This window comes from Echinops telfairi, unplaced genomic scaffold, assembly GCF_000313985.2.
Source record: "Echinops telfairi isolate 266 unplaced genomic scaffold, ASM31398v2 ScPeMD7_3533;HRSCAF=4204_0, whole genome shotgun sequence".
NCBI classification, from domain to species: domain Eukaryota; kingdom Metazoa; phylum Chordata; class Mammalia; order Afrosoricida; family Tenrecidae; genus Echinops; species Echinops telfairi.
The window spans coordinates 74,677,497-74,695,211 of record NW_022107431.1 but is presented as its reverse complement, the minus strand read 5'-3'; the positions used below and the strand labels follow the sequence as shown (position 1 = coordinate 74,695,211).

At 39.1% G+C, this 17,715-nt stretch overlaps 1 protein-coding gene across 1 annotated transcript in view; it reads left to right on the top strand.

The window, feature by feature from the left end:
• The first annotated feature begins 3,240 nt into the window (after positions 1–3,240).
• Positions 3,241–17,715, top strand: part of MMS22L (MMS22 like, DNA repair protein) — a 131,252-nt gene continuing 116,777 nt past the window's right edge. The window contains exons 1-6 of the mRNA XM_004710933.2: positions 3,241–3,473; positions 4,576–4,701; positions 6,178–6,227; positions 13,211–13,298; positions 13,402–13,579; positions 14,783–14,873. Coding sequence (XP_004710990.1) covers positions 3,310–3,473; positions 4,576–4,701; positions 6,178–6,227; positions 13,211–13,298; positions 13,402–13,579; positions 14,783–14,873 — 697 coding nt within the window. The 5' untranslated portion in view covers positions 3,241–3,309. The remainder of the gene's footprint in view (positions 3,474–4,575; positions 4,702–6,177; positions 6,228–13,210; positions 13,299–13,401; positions 13,580–14,782; positions 14,874–17,715) is intronic.

The window sequence follows — 17,715 nt, the reverse complement described above, 5'->3', positions numbered from 1 at the left end:
ATTTGGGAAAGCTACCCCTCCTCAGTCACATTTTCTGTGCTTTCCATGCTGAGGTGCTCATCCACCGGCACTATCGCCTACAATGTTCTTCCATTCCTTAGGCCTGCAGTATCTGACAATGCTTCAAGGCTATGCATAAGGTTTTCAGCCGTTACTTCCTCTGAAGTGGGCAGCGGAGTCCTTCTACATTGTCTGTTCTTAGTCTAGAAGTTCCATTGAAACCTGTTCACTTTGGATGACCCTACAGGCATTGATTGATATAGTATTATCTTTAACGTTACTATTTTTCTATCTACCTTTTATGTCAATTATAGAGGAGCACTGATATTCAACTACAATTACTGATTTGTGTATTTCATTTTCACCATGGTTTGCTTTTTATGTATTTGAAGTTATTAGATATGTAAGCAAACCTTGAAGAAAAGGATTCTGTTCCAGACCACCACAGTAAAGCTAAAATTGCAATAAAACCAGTGAAGCAAACTTTTGGTTTCCTACTGTATCTAAGTTATGTTTACCGACTATTGACGGAGTCAAGTGTAGAGGACACTTGAGCTGCTAAATGCAAAGTCAGCAGTTTGAGCCTAACAGCTGAGCTGCAGAATAAAGATGAGGCTTTCTGTTCCCCTAAATCTGTTCCAAGATTTACAGTCTTGGAAAATGAAAGGAGCAGTTATACTCTACCCTATAGGTGCACTGAATCAGAATTGGATTAATGACTGTGAGTTTTTCTTCTTTGGTTTGGTAGTTTATTAAGTGTATAATAATTTTGTTCATTTTCTAATTGTTATTTGTAGGAGGAAGAAAAGGAACCACATATAGGGTTAGGAGGATATTGGTGATTTTATATGTGAGATAGGCTGTGTAAATAGGTTCAGTATGTTTCTTTAAAAAATATTCCTTCAGATTTCTTATCCATTGAATCTACATAAATAGTGGTCTGAGTGACAAGAGAGAGAGAGAGAGAGAGAGTAAAATTGGAATGGAGCCTTTGGTGCCAAACAAGTTCATCTTAAACAAACAAACAAAAAAGGTTTGTAATATTCTGAGAATCACCAAAATGTAAGAGATATGGAGTGAATACATACTATTGTAAAAATTACACCAATAAACTTGCTCAAGAGGGTTATCACAAACTTTCCATTTGTAAAAAATGAAGCGTATACAAAGCGTCTTCATAGGGAGATGCCATCATCTTTTCATTACATTTTCTCATAAAGTTTTAAAAGTCCCCTCACATTTAGAATTTTATGTTTTGCTGTAAACATTAACCCCTTAATGCCAAATCCACGCTCCATTATTTTTCCACCTGGACTTTATGCTAGGTATCTGAAATTTATAGTTGGTATTTTTGCCTTTCTGATTTTGGCCAGGAAGAGACAACAGCTGGAACTTGGAGAACAGAGGGGAAGGATGTTTGGGTACATAAGTACCTCCCTATCTGAACTGCAGGTTGCCAGCAGGAGCGTCTCTTGAATAAGCCAGTTCTTTCAGGTGAAAGTCTACAGCACCAGTCTCAATGAACTTTGTTAATTCTTGCACTCCCTTAAATCAGGATGAAAATAGATTGTTTATTAACTCTTTAGGTACCCTGTTAGCAGTCAGCAGTAGGTTATGCGCGGAGCTAACCAAAAAGTCATCGTTTCAAACCCACCTGGTGTTCCACAGGAGAAATATGTCTAAGTCGGTAAAGATGTCGGAAACCCACCAGGGCAGTTGGGTTTGGTTTTTGGTTTTAATTTGCCCTGTGTGCTTCAGTATTACTTTTTGTTTTGTTTGCTCTGTCCACACCTTTGTAAATTGCCCTTTCTTGGTACCTTTCAATCAATCACCTTTAGCATGCCATCTTGAACAGACAAGGATATTAGCTCACCTAGCCCAATTGTCAAAAGATGTGCTGTTATAACAAAGAGTTACGATAGATTCCCTAAGCACTAATCGATGGCTGCTGCCAAACTATGGTAGAAGTACAGGCAACTGAAAATGCAAATTGCAACAGGGTATTTGAATTCGAAATGACAGTTTTCTTGAGTCTCACGACGATGAAATGTGTTCACTTGACTTAAGACCCCAAATCTTCTGTGTCGATTTTGAAGAACACTTATATGAAACAAAGCAAAAAACAACGCTGAGAGTGGGCTACAGCTTTACAAAAGTGCTAAGCCTGTTCACAGTAGTGGCGAGGGAACATCTTTCCAAGGCGAGGGAAAAGGGGCTTTTATACCAAAAGCAAGAGGCACTTGACTGCGTTTGCCAGCACTGGACTACCCTGATTTGTACTCTCGCCGGACCCGCAATCCAACGGAAGACACCCTCCACAAGTTTCAGGACATTGAGCGGGAAGAGGTTGGCGTGGACCCGGAGTGTGAGCGAGATAACTGTTCGGAGCTAACTTCAGAGAAATGTGCTTCTCCCTACCTACTCCAAGCAGGTGGTCTCTCCACTCCCAGAAAGCAGTTCCGTGTTTACAAAGAAAAACAAAAAACCCACGTGCATCCCGGTAGGCAGTCGCAGACTGCCAACTCTCGCGAGAACTGAGATTTCCCCAGCCTTCCCCGCAGAGTTCTCGCGAGCTTCGGCTGCCCTCCCTCCCAGTTCCGCCTAGGGGGCTGCGTCGTGGCTCCGCCCTCCCGTGTGCGCGCGCAGCGTGGCGGGAGTTTTGCTTGGATTCCGGAACTGTAATCTGGACCCCTGGGGGCGGCGCCTGGGAGTGGGAAGAGTGGCTGGTGAGACCCGTCGGGTGGATATGGGGGAGCCTGGGGAATTCACCTGTGCGGGCCCCGGCTCCACTCCTCTCTAGCCCCGCGGGCCCGGCACGCCTCACCCAGGAGCCTGGGAGGCTTGGGGGCCGGCACCCCGCATTGGCCTCTTATCGCCCGCCGAACCGCGAGGGTGCCTCCTCCACCAGGCTGCGGGGAAACGGGCCCGTGGCGGCTTCGTAAGGCAGCCGAGGGTGCCGTTCGACCCAGTTAGAACCTGGATCTGTCCTTGCAACTGCTTCCGGCCCACCGCTTCCCTGCGGCCCGAGGCTGCACTGTCCGACCCACAGGACGGATTTTCAAGTCGCTGCCAGAGCTAATCGAGCGAGCATTTTGCCTTAATGTTGACAGCGTTACTTTCAGGTCATGGGAAGGTTGGGGACTTGGCTTCTCAATTTGTTTTGTTTTCTTTCCCTTTGTGAGGGGAGTAGGGTGCTCTCACTTGAGGGTGTAGCCCTCAGTCTCAGCCCTCCCCACCTTTAGGAATCTCTTCAAAATCGGGAATGGCGATCCCAATAAATCCCTTGCATTTCAGGACATGAAGTAAACAATGGATAACTGTTCCGCTGCGTCGACGTTCCTGACCGACAGCTTGGAGTTGGAACTTGGGACCGAATGGTGCAAACCCCCTTGCTTTTCTTGTGCTTTTGATGATAGAGGAGGAGGAAGAACTTTTTCTGGAGAGTCTTACCTTTCTAGCGGATCTCTTAAGCGGTAGGTAAAAAAAGAGACACTTTGGGGGTTTCCCTTATCAGATTATATTTCATCAATTTGTTCGAAATGCTAATTAATTTTGATTTCTGTCAAACTTGAGTTTCACCAAAAGTTGTTTTGAAGTCAGTTAAGAACCACATGGGTGGAAACTAATAGACTTTCTATTAAGAGAGTATTCAGAAGTATTTGGGATACTGAGAACTACTTCCTCATGGTAACTGATGCTGTCTTATCCCTTTGCTACCTCAGTTTTGGGCGTTAATTTCCCATTTGCTTATAATGAATTCGGAACTGCCTCAGCTTTTTGAAAGCATGCATGGTTTTTGTTGCCTCAAACCAACCCTCTTGCCACCATTCAGAAAGATCCTGTAGGGTTCCTGAGACTTGACATCTTTCCAAGTGCAAACAGCCTCAGCTAGTCTTTGAATTGCTGACCCTGCCTAACCTACTGCACCAGCAGGGGTCCTAGTGGGCATCTACTTCCTTCTCCCAAAAACCACACTGACTGCTGCAGAGGGGATGTCTAGTCAGAGCGACTTTCTACTCTTTACTGACCTAGCCTTTGAAGAAGACTTTCCAGTGTTGCAGATTGTGTAGGTTCACAGAGATATTCTTCAAAGTTGAGGGATTAGGCAGGTGTGTACATATTGCAGTGAAGCTGATATTCTTGAAATGCTGTGGTAGGAATAAGCATTTGAGATTACCCAACTTGATTATCCTGTTCACCAGACATGGCTCAGAATCACTTTTAGCTGGTTTTTACAAAAGTTAAATGCCTTTACACTGGATGAAATTCTACCAAACCAAAACAACAAATGAAGATGAACACAAATATGCTCCGTAAGCTTTTTTTGCATTTTTCACCTTAGGTTCTACATTGTTCTTTAGTTGTACTTTTTAATCACCATATGTGACTACCTCTTTAATGCAGGCTCTCCTCTGTAGTAGTAATCATAGGTATGTAATGTATTTCTTGGACTTTATAACATTTTTGATATGTCACATAATAATGATATAAATTCATATAATATTAACACAGACTTAACATACTATGATAGCATCCTTTTATGAGATTAAATTGGGATTTTCTTTTTCCTTTCAGGCTAATTTTGAATCTTGATCCTTTACCAACCAATTTTGAAGAAGATACAGTGGAAATTTTTGGCATTCCATGGGTTACTGAAACTGCATTAGTTAATTCATCTAGAGAGCTTTTTCATTTATTCAGGTATGTTTGCTTTCCAAGAGTCTTGGCACGTAATGCACATATAATACAATTCAGTAGTTCAATCACATCAAGAAGAGTTGTACAATCAGTGTTAGTGTTTGTTTTTATAACTGCCTTTAAGTACAAAAGTTATTCCTTTTTTTTGGATTAGTTAGATGGCTGGGTAGTTTTTAAGGCTGAATGAGAAACCACCCAATAATGTAACATGAAAGGGAAATATCTACACTTGAAGATGCTTTTTTTTTTCATTGTTTGCTCTGTAAATGTTACGTTGAGTTACTTGATTATGCACCAACAATAATCATCAAGCATCAGTGGTAAAGTAAGGGTTTTGATGAGTTACCTTTTTAGTGACTTTTCAAAACCTTTATCTTCTATCAGATATGTATTATAGATAAATATTGAAGACTTTTCAGTATAGTATCATTTTTGAAAAACATTAAAGTACTCTTGTTGTTTAATATCCATAGATTTTAAACAATATTTAATCAGCTGAAATTCCCAAATATTTTTATTTTAAATTATGAAGTAGAAATATGATGTTTCCTATTTGAAGAATATGTAAAATATTTCAATGAAAGTTTTCAGGTACAGGAAAATAGTCCAGTATACCTACATTAAAATATATGCCAAGTTTTACTATATTTTCATTACCTAGTTCACTGTCTTTTTGACTTAACTATTTAAAAGCAAATTCTAGGCATCATATTATCTCACCTTTGAAAACTTAATCATGTATCTCTTCAAAGCAAAGCATACACACACATATAACATGATGGCATTGCCACAATTAATAAAATAGTATCTTTTATCATTGAAAACAAGTTCATATTTACATTTTGATGACATTTTAGAGCCATTATTGAGGGCAAATTATTATTCAAAACCATATTAAGACTATATATGGTACATTTAGATGGAAATGGAAAGGTGGAAGGATTTCTCCCATATGCTGCTGATGGCATTTGTGAAAAGATATAACTGTACTGCACCTCTATCAAGTTGCATCTACTCTACTATTGAGGAAACAGGCTAACAATATTCTGCAAAGCAAGTCAGTCGGGATCTAGATTATAAGTATGGTTCCATATGTAAATTGTTAAGAGACAGCTGGGAAGAATGGCAAGAGAAGACTCTGGAATTCAGCTGCAGTGTCATCAATATAGCTTTGGCTGAACGGTCCAATCTACAGTACTCTAGTCCATTTCTGAATTTTTGTTTGATGCAATTTAACATTTCATTTTAACTGTTAACCTAAGGTGTTTTATAAAAGTATTTTAAGCTTGACAGTTTGGGAAGGTGAGACAATGGCATATCTCATGGTCTCTTAAAGCTTTTGCTATTCAATGCTGACCCTTCAGTGAACATTTAGTAAATATTGTCATCCAGAAATGAGAATCATTAACGCTAAGTATTCATTGTGCGAACAGTAACCATCTGGTAAATTAATTCTTATCATACATTTTTTTAAATTAGGCAACAACTCTACAACTTGGAAACATTATTACAAGCCAGCTGTGATTTTGGTAAGTTGTAGAGTGTGTTTAAAGGCAAGAAGGAATGCTACTCTGCTTTGGTGAATTGCCCACAGGACCACGATGACTTCATTGGGTTCCCATTAGTAACATAGTGGACATGTCAAGTTGGCAGTTTAGTATGCCGTGTATTTGGCATTCAGAAAAAGTACGGTATTTTGTTGTAGCTTAGATTTATAATGGTTTTCCAAGTCTTTAGATCTTAAAGCTAAACTTCCTGAAGTAACTTAGTATTTACTTCAGGAGTAGATAGTCGCATAGTGAATTTAGAGAGGAAATGAAAAGAGCTAGACTTGCTGATCTCTCTGTTGTCTGCTTGTTTATTTGTTTGCTTTTGGCGGTTAATGTATTGCTACTTTTTCCGAGGTTGGTATAGTTGTGTAGTGAGTGGAAGAGCAGTGCGTTTTGTGCTGGCTAGCTTCCTCTCTTCTGCAGTTTTGGTAAAATGTATTTTAAATCATGGTTCTTGATCCTTGTGGGTCTCACACCAGACAATAGTTCCCACCTCAGTGAGTTCTTGTCAGGATTCATAATGCATGCCAAGTGATTAGACGAATGTCTATGATTAGTACTGATCAGGAGTCAAAGACCACCAGGAACATACTTTTGGTCAAATACGTAGCTGTATTAGCTTTCTAGAGCAAGTTACACACGTTATGAGGGACATACTGGCAGGATCTCAGTAAGAGAAGGCAAGAAGAAGGGCTTGCACTTGTGTTTGGGTTGCATTGGCAGGTTTTGAGGGGGTGTTTAAAGGGACTAGCGGTCTGTGGTACATTGGATGCTGTCATTTGAAGATTTGCTATATTAATTTTTATCTAGGAAGTGGGATGAGCAAAGGGCATGTAGGGAATTTATTAGTAAAGAAGTAATAAGTCATGTTAGCTGGAAGACTAGAACGCTTGCCTGTTCGCATAGTGCCTTCTGTCTGTGTCAGATGCCATAGAAGAAATAGCTGTTTTTGGCCATGTTTCACTGTCGTCACAAAGTGGCCCTGTCAGGAAATTGATTCTTTTCAGCAGAGAATAGCATGTTCTGTATGTTGACGATCTGTCTGTGTATCAGTGTATGGTAAGTGGTGTTTTCCACTGTCCCTGCTTCATGTCAAGTGCTAGGGAACAGGAGGGAAACTATGCAGTTGAAACGTTTGCAGCTGAGTAAGACGGACCAGCAAACAGTACAGCAGGACAAGTGGAAAAGGGCAGTGGTAGAGGCATGAAACTGCTGAGTTCATCCCTGACTGATGCCAGTTCTGGGTCTTCAAGGATGAAGAGGAGTGAACTAGGCAAAAGGTTTTGGGACAGGAAGGTTTCTGGGCAAAAGCAACTTTATGTGCAAAGACATTGACGTGTGTAAAATCATTTAAATTAGGAAGCAAGGGAGTGGGTAGTACTTTAAGATTGAATTAGTGTGCGGAAGTGATGAATTTGGGAGGGATAAAATCACATTTACCTTTGTTAATCATGCCAAAGAGTTTGAATTTTATTTTGAGAATCCTGGTGGAGTTTCTAAAAGATAGTTGTGGAAATCGCAAATAATATGTTTATTATAAAGAATTGGGTTCATGAAAGCATTTATTCAGCAAAATTCTTCTTGGAAAAGCACTGAATTTAATAACTATCACCGAGGACTATTTGTTAAAACAGTCATTTATTACACTGAGTTTTAGCTCTTTTTATTACTTAAAACTTTTTAATGACAGATCTGCTGGACAGGCTAGCAGTCTATGACACGAATGCAGTTTGGCCTGTCTCTCTGTCAAAAATCTGTGTCCGGGCATTCTTTGTTAATAACTTGGATAGCTAACTTGCCTGTCAACTTTCCCCAGAAAGCCATAACATGCTCTTACTTAATACCCCTGTATGTAGTTCTTATTCTAGACATTACATTTTCAGAGTTACTTTTCCAGTTGTGGTAGAATGACATAACATGCATATTTTGCCGATGTCTTCTTAATATAGCTGCTGGCATTACCCTTTCTCAGGTTGGGAACCGACTATACTTAATTTTCTTTATGTTACATTGTGAGGGAATCTCAAAGTACGTTTTATATTTTAACTAACATAGCTATGCAAATAGTGCATGTATTTAGAATGCATAAATCTTTTTTCAACAATTTCTATATTTTTTTCATAGTAACACATGTACATAATTTAAGAGCTCAAATCTAATTACAAGACCTAAAAAAAAAATTAGCAATCTCCTGACAGCTCTGTCAAAGCAATGACTTCAAGCTCTTTTAAGCATTGGCTGTATCTTCTGGTATTTAATTCTACCTTTTGAAATAATTTGATTGAACTGCTGTTTCCTGATCCCAGGCCTTTCCCACACCTCCAGTTTTAGACACTGTCTATTGACCTCCAGGTGGAAGAATTTGACTTTTTGTTACCACCCCTTTCTCTGCCCCACCTTGAATTATAGGTTGCTTTGCTTATTTATATATGATTAAATAATATTTAATATTGACTCTAATATGAGTATAAATTCTATACTCTTTTTTGTGTATGATTTTTTTAAATAGAATTAATCCTCATTTTCATTTGCTTTATTTATATACCATATATTTACTCATAAATCTCTGATCGGGCAATAAAACTGCTTTTTATGTCAAATGTGTCGGGAAGTCTGTTATGTTCTTTCCTTGGAAATATATATATTTTTCTTCATTTTATTAAACATTGTTGATATTAATTGGAAATATTTTCTTCTTCATTCTGTTCTAATATGGATCCTGGGACAATCCTTTACAATTAACTGTCATTTTGCTGTGCCTTATGCCCTTGAAGAATTCCCTCTCTACCCTCATTTCTTTTAGGCACAGGTTACAGATATCCCAAATGTTCAACTTTTTCAAATTGCATCATCTCAAATATCAAGTACTGCTCTTCCTTCAGTCCTCTTCCTCCTTTCCCCGGGTTCTGTCAAGGAAATGGTAGACACTGTTCGGAGGCAGGCAAGTTCCAGATCTGTGAGTCAGGTCAGGCTGGAGACTTAGCTAACTGTGACACATGAAACTATAACCACAGGCAGAGAGGCACATAGAAAATGAGGACTAGTTACATCAAACCACAGTGGAGTAAGATTATATCATTACACAACTGCCAAACTATTGGAAACCATCGCCCTGCCAAGTTGACACACCTCTTACAGGTTCCATATTCCGTTTACATTGACAGCAAACTGGCCATTCCCCTTGTTGGGCCATAAGCACGTTCCTTGCATAGTCTTGTCCATTAATTGTGTGGAAGCCACAAAGACCATGGGTTAAAAAAAACTCACTGCCATCAAGCCAGTGCCAACTCATAGCGACTTTATGGGACAGGGCAGAACTGCCCCTGTGAGTTTCCGAGATAGCCCCATCATTCTCCCAAGACGTTGACTAGGTAGACCACACTAAATATTATATTGAAACACCATTTCTCTTTAACCGCAGATTTCCTCACGTTGGAGGCATGCATCCTTCAGCAGTTTACTGAGAAAGGGCCATTGAGACATCAATAAAGATAGTGTAAAATTTTGTGAATTTTACGTGATGCCTAACTGTTAAGTACACGTTTATCAGTTTTGACATATACTGTGTAAGCCACACTCCAAAGACAATATTCCCATTAAGACACAACATTTCTGGCATTTCAGAAAGTTCCTTTTCCTCCCCATTCACTGAAGCACCCATTGCTCCGATTCTGTGTACAGAATGTACAGTATGAATGTGTTTCTGGCTTTTTTCATTTGAGACAATATTGTGATCAATCAATGCTTTCTGCATCCGTAATTCGCCCCTTTAATTGCTGAATGTTCTGTCCTATGAATATAACACTGCTTTTTCATTTACCTGTTGGACGTGTTGGCGCTTTCCCATTTTTGCCAACTCTGAATAAAGCAGCTAAGAGCATTCTGTGTTTGAAACTGATGGTGAGTTTGGTGAAGGACTACACACAGATCATCAGTTTACCTTCCAGGGTTCGTACATAGTGTGTTTCCATTCATCCATTGCAGTTTCCTAATGCATCCATGCTTATTCCATGTTTCCCCTGCTTTTTGTTTCCGTTCTTCCCATCCTAATCCTCTGAAACTTTGCCCTTGATTAACTGTTATCTTTTTTATTTTAAAGACGTCATCGTTGGTTATTCTAACATGGGTGGTGAGTTCAGGTCCAGACCTGGGGGATGACTAAGGACCATAGTCCTGGGGACTCCACCCTTCTCTTTCTGACCAGTAAGCCTAGTGTCAGGATTTTGAGCTCTTTTCCACATTCTTCCACTCTATCTGGAACCTTCTAATGTGACCCCTTTCATCGCAGTTGGCAGTGGCAGCTACTGTAGTTTTTCTGGAGACTGCTGTGTTGTGTGGTCAATTGGCTCATCAGACTAATTATTTTCATATGTCTTTTATTTTCACCAGTGTCCTATCCTCTGATGGAGAAAGCCCAGCACCTTAGATGGCTGCATATGAGCTTTTAGAGCATTTTTATTCAAAGATTTTTGTGGCCATTAGGCTTCATCAGATTATCAGGTTGCATGCACTCTTATATTTTATTATTAGTCTTTTCCATTTTAACCATTCTAATCCATATAATATCTATGGTGACCCACTGATGCGGATTTTTTTTGCATTTTTTGCAGTTGTTAGTATTTTGCGGGGGGTGGGGGGTGGATGTGTTCCTGTTCTAGTTTGCGAAATGAATTCTTTCTCTTTTTCTTACCTTGAATTGGAGGTGTCCATTTCAGTGGTCTGTTGAATGTGTTCTGTGACTATTTTCTCCAAACTGATGGCTTGTCACAGTTGATGATCATAGTTTGATAAAGCTGAGTTTGTGTCTTGTTTTGTCTTATTTCATGATCTGTGTTTTGAGGTTCCTAAACCATCTCAGCGCTCATCATTTTATTTGGACTCCTAATTATACTGTTGTTCGGTGCCCTCAAGTCCATTTTGACTCAGAATGACCCGTATGACAGAGTCGAACTGCCTCCATAGGATTTCCTAGTCTGGGAAAGGATATCATCCTTGGTAAAGTAGAGGGTCCATGTGAAAGAGGAGGACCCTCAATGAGAGGCATTGACACAATGGCTGCAACAGTGAGCTCAAATGTAGGAACAATTGTGAGGATGGCGCCGAGTCAAGGAGTGTTTCACGCTGCTGTACATTGGGTTGCTATATGTTGAAACTGATTTGTTAGAACCAAACGAACACCAGCAACAGTCTTTATGGAAGCAGGTTGCCAGATATTTCTCCCACATCCTCTGTGTGGGTTTAAACTACCCATCAGAGTGATCAACTGTGGCATAACCAGGACTCCTTGGATTCCATATTCAAACTAAAGCCAGACTCATTGCCACGAGTCAATTTTGACTTATGTCAACCCTATAGGAGAGACTAGAATCACCCCTTGGGTTTCTGTGACTTTAAATGTTTACGGGTGCAGAAAGCCTCATCTTTCTCCGATATTCCGTAATAAACCAAACCTAATTCACTTCCATCCATAATGCCGACTCATGTGGACCATACAGGACAGGGTAGAACTGCCTCAGCGTTTCCAAGACTGTAACCGTTTATGGGAATGGAAAGCCCTGTCTTTTTCCTGCAGAGTGGCTTATGGTGTTGGATTGCAGCAGACCTTGTGAGTAGCCTAACCACTATACCACCAGAGTGCCTATTCCATAACAGAAATCAGTAAATAGTATCTAATTATGTGTCTGAGGAAAAAAGGTCAGGAAATAAAAGTTAATCCAATTACTTAGAAAGGTGGAATTAAATGCCAGAAGAAACAACTAAGGGTTAAACAAGTTGAAAGTCATTGCTTTTGGAAAAATGTTAAAAATGCAGTCTAATTTGTAGGGATTTCCACAACAAATTCACACTTGTGCTCATCTTGGTTTTGCCAAAGAAGTGTTGATATTTGCTTATTTGAATTCCAATTTAGAAATGAGCTTGCTTTATATTTAGGAGAGATAAGAATTGTTGCCTATAATTCTCCTCATGTTTTCTCTGATTTTGTTTAGTGATTGCTTCTAAACTCATTTTCCCTAGAATGGGTATTAATGTTTTCTGCATAGTAGTGACCAAAATATGTGTTGTTGAAATAGATGTTGAGGAAGTGAGGGGAAAATGGCATGCGATGAGGTTGGGAGGGAGGCAGAAACTACTCGTATTAATAGGTCATACATGATTTTACAGACATTTTGAAAGAGTTAATGTTGCAAAGGTTTGACGGGTGTGATGACAATTGATAGCATAAGCAGATCATGTACTTAGTCTATAAAGAGGCAAAGGAGGACATTGGGAGACCTCTTAGGAACCCTCTTTCAGTAGTTCAAGCACAAACATAATGTGGACATTTCAAAGGATAAGCTTAATACGACTGATGGATAGCGACAAGAAGTTCAAAGAGATAAAAGAATCAAAACTGGCATATGGGTAACTGGTAACATCATTTAATGGAGAAAACCTCAGCAGTGTGAATAGGTTTTGGTAGAAATGAAACGGTGTCTTTTTTCCACTGTGATCAAACCAAGTATTAATGCCAGTTAGGTAATCAGACATGCAAAATCTGAAGTGCAAGGGAGAGGCCTGGGGTGTAGCCAAGTCTTTTGGAGTCATTATTAGTTCGAGGAGGGGCTCAGGACTGAGTCCCGAGGAGATTGCATTTGTGTTTAGTGGTGTTGAGGAGCCCATGCAGGAGAGCGAGGAGAAAGGACAAGTGAGGAAGAAAGCAGGATGTGGATGGGCAGGATGTGGTGGCAGGAAAGCCAGTGTTACCAGTGCCACTGCAAGCCAGGGCAAGTGACTGAGTAAATGCTGTCCAGTGTACGTGGGATCACAGCACTTTATGTGGGTTGGTGCGGGTCACAGCCAGATGGGAATCAGTCGAGAAAGTTACACGGGACACAATTGCTGCTAGTATGGCTTATGATGTTTCTTTGTCACTATCCATTGATTAATTATTTAATGGTTAACATTGTCTGTTTTGATTTTAGGGCAGATATCAATCCTCCACAGCAAAGCAGATAATATTAGGCAACAATGTGTAGTCTTTCTTCAGTATATTAAAGTTTTCATCTTCAGGTAGGATGTCAACTGAGACACTTTGAATATTGCTTGAATTTCTAATTGTCCTTGTACTCAGAGTGTAGCTTAAATGTATGTAATGTATTGAATTTTTTGGTAGGTACCTGAAAGTACAAGACACCGAGAGTCATGTTCCTGTCCATCCCTATGAGGCTCTGGAGGCTCAGCTTCCCTCAATGCTGGTTGATGAGCTTCATGGACTGCTCTTATATATTGGACATCTGTCTGAACTTCCCAGTGTTAATATAGGAGCATTTGTAAATCAAAACCAGACTAAGGTTTGATGTCTTTCTTACTTTTGAAATTATCAAAATTTTCTCCCCATAAGGAATGCTTGAGAGTAAGGGTTTAGTCCAGAGTGCAGCTTGTGAACGTGGTTATTCTCACATCTGTTCAGCCTGGTTCTCTTATCTGTGCATCTACTTATAGGTCACCATTATTGGAGTGTTGTGTGTATTTGGGGTGTTTTTTTCATATTCACAAATAGGTATCTGCCTGTCTTGTGTGTTATTAAGAATATTTTCTTCCAACCACCCTTTGGAAATTGTCTGTGCTTACCAGTTTGCTGTCCTACTTGAACTTTGCTTGCAGAAGTTCATAATGGCCACACTGTTTCAGGTCAGCTGACAATTTCCCCAATTCGGGTGTCTCTGTTTTCGTTTAGCTTCTCCTAGTCGTTACTCATTCCATTTGTCTACCCTTATTCTCAGGGTTCCAGAATTATCACCTCTAACTTTTCATTTCGTCTCTTAATGTCTTTGTTGTAGGGGGTTTGGGTAGCATTGTCTGCCTCGAGGTCTCTTAACTTGAGCTTCTTTAAAAAAAAAATCATTTGGGGGCTTCTACAGCTCTTATCACAGTTCACACATACATCCATTTGGTCATGCACATTTGTACATATGTTGCCATCATCATTTTCAAACATTTTCTTTCTACTTGAGTCCATGGTATCAAACTCATTCCCCCCACTTCCCCACCCTCCCTTGCTCATGAACCCTTGATAATTAAACTTGTCTTCGCGGTATGACAATAGCCCCTACTTTGTGGACTTTCATTGAAATATCTAAATGTTCAATACATAGTAATCCAAAATTCTCCTTAAAATTATTTAACGAAGTTCTCAAGAACTTTTTAAATAACAGACATTTTATGTACTAACTAAATGCTAAAAGAAAGTTAAGAAAATAAGTGTTTTTCAGCTGTCATCCGCTGCCTTGTAGCTTTAGCTGAATCAGAGATTAGTTAGAAGGCACCTGTTCTATACAAATCTTCACTGACGCATACGGAAATAGATCTTGCTTTCAACGTTCTTCAGGGAAAGAATCCTCTAAGAACAAAGACAAGAAATTTTCCCTGAACTTTTATATAACTTTTGGCTAATTGGTTCTTTATCCTTGTGCTAATGCAAGAATGTTGTCATTCGCTGTAGAATACCTAATAAAGTATGAATTCTCAATTCCTGTTGATAATGTCATTCACAGCTCTTTCCACCATCATGGCATTTATTACATCTCTACTTAGATATCCATTGGCTGGTGCTAGAAATCCTTCATATCTTGGGTGAAAAATTAAGTAAGTTTATGAATTTTCATTTATGCTTTTAAATCCAAATGTTTAATGTTTTCTAAAGTTATGAAAAATTATGAATACATTCTGATGGTTGAAAAATAAAAACTCAAGTGGTAATCATAGTAAGAAAGTGAAAGTCCTACTCTCCATTCCCAGAATAATACTGGGAGCAGCTCGGTCTCTCCATTGTGTTCATTCATATTTTCTGTGTATTTGTGTATATATGTAAAAACACAGTGTTGGGTTTTTGCTTGTTTTTCCATCCACAAGCGGTACTGTCTTACTGTTTTGGTCATTTTGAAGTTTTTTTGTTATCAGTTCAAGTTAACGCTCATAGTCCAAATTGATTCTATTGAAGGATTATATATAATGAATCTACCATACCTTATTTATATATTTATTATATATTGTGAATCTACCACACCTTATTTAGCCATAGCTCTTTTTAACATGGTTGCTATACGTTAGAATTGACGTGTTGTCAGTAAGTTTTCTTAGGTTTACTATGAACTGGTGGTTTAATGGACTGGTGGTATAGCAAACGGATGAGTGTTAACTGCTAACTAAAAGACTGGAGTCTGAAACACCAGTTGCTCTGAGGAGAAAGATCTGACAGCCGGCTTTCATAATAATTACAGCCTGTGTAGTGAGTAGTTCTACTCTGTCTATAGGGCCACTATGATTTGGAACTGATTCAAAGGTAGTGGTTTTTATTTGTTTGTATTTTTGAGCTTTAATTTTTTTTCTTTTAGACTACAGATATTGATTCAGTGAACTTCCTTGTATATGCATATATGTATGTACTTCCTCAAATACATATACATGTTTTTTTGTGAAACAGGTTCATAGATGTGGAAAGTTTACATATTATCCTAATAATTTATAAACTTTCTTGTTCACTAAGTCTAACCAGTTTATATAAAATAACGGAATGTGTTTTTGTATCATACTCTTATAATAGTAGATATTAATCCTTTTATCTACTAATAATCAAAATTAATGGGGACTCTTTTTTTACTTTGTAATTTCCTGATTACTAGTTAGCTGCTAACCACCAGGTAAGAAGTTCAAAACCACTCGGTGTTCCCCAGGAGAAAGAGGAGGCTTTCTACTCCTGTAAAGTTTTACAATTTAGGAAGCCATGTCCTTAAGGTTGCTGTGAGTCAGAATTGACTTCATGGCAATGGGTATATGGATTCTATTTTAAATAATATTTCCTTAGCTCACTGCCTATGTAGACTTACTCTGATAGCAGTACAACTTTTGATGTCTTGGTTTTCTGGATTTATATGCCATTGAAAATATTACATGTGACCAGTTTATTCCTAATATTTTAAATGCTTAATTGTTTGAAAACATGCATGGCGATTTTCTAGTTGCTTTAAAGAAATAACCACATTAAGAAAAGTTTATTAAATGGTACTTGGAAGAATTGGGAACTTTTATTTATTTTTTTGTTTTAATCATTTCATTCAGGGCTCATACAGCTCTTATAACAATCCATACATCAATTGTATCAAGCACATTTGTGCATATGTTGCCATCAACATTTCCAAATTCTTGAGCCCTTGGTATCAGCTCATTTCCCCCCTTCCCTCCCCACCCTCCCACCCTCGTGAACCATTGATAATTTGTAAGTTATTTTGATTTTCATATTTTACACTATCCACTTTCTCTATTCATCCACATTTCTGTTTCTCCCTCGGCGGGGGCTAGGGACAGGGATGTATGTATGTATGTCGATCATTACAATGGGTTCCTCCCTATACCCTCTCCCTTCCCCAGTTCCCCTCTCCTCATTGTATCAGTACTCATTATTGGGCCTGAGGGGTTTATCTGTCCTGGATTCCATATGTTGAGAGCTCTTATCTGTACCAGTGTACATGCTCTGGTCTAGCCAAATTTGTAAGACAGAACTTGGGTCATAATAGTGGGGGAAGGGGTTTGGTTGGGGGAGCACTGAAAAACTAGAGGAATGTTGTGTGTTTCGTTCGTGCTGTACTGCACCCTGGCTGGCATATCCCTTCCTTATGACCCTTCTGTGAGGGGATGTCCATTTGTCTACAGATGGACTTTGGGTCTTCACTCTGATCCCCCTCGTTCACATTGGTTGTTCGTTTTGGGTCTTCTGATACCTGATCCCATCGACACCTTCTGATCACATGGATTGGTGTGCTTCTTCCATACTGTGTGCTTCCATTGGTGTGCTTCTTCTTTATTGCTTCCCTGCTAGATGGCTACTTGTTTAACTTCAAGCCTTTAAGACCAAGATACTATATCTTGTAATAGCCAGGCACCATTAGCTTTCTTCACCACATTAACTTATGCGCCCATTTTGTCTTTAGTGATTGTGTCTGAAAGGTGAGAATCACAGAATGCCATGTTATTAGAACAAAATGTTCTTGCATTGAGGGAGGAATTGAGTAGAGACCCAATGTCCGTCTGCTACCTTAATGCTTAACCTATAAATATATGTACATAGATAGACCTATATCCCCGTTGTTATATACTACTACATATTATATTAGTGTACTTACATTTGCGCATGTCTATGTTTTTACCTCTATAAATATCTTTTGCCTCCTAGTTCTTTCCTCTATTTCCTTTACATTCCTCCTGTCCCACTATCATGTTCGCCCTTCAATGTTCTCTGTACTTCCTCTCGGCTACATTGCACTTGATCAAACCCCACCCGGCATTCTGTGCCCTCCTTGCCATCGATTTTAGATCTTTTGTTGTTTCTATGTCGATTGGGAACTTTTATTTATTTATTTATTTATTTAATCGTTTTATTAGGGGCTCGTACAACTCTTATCACAATCCATACATACATCAATTGTGTAAA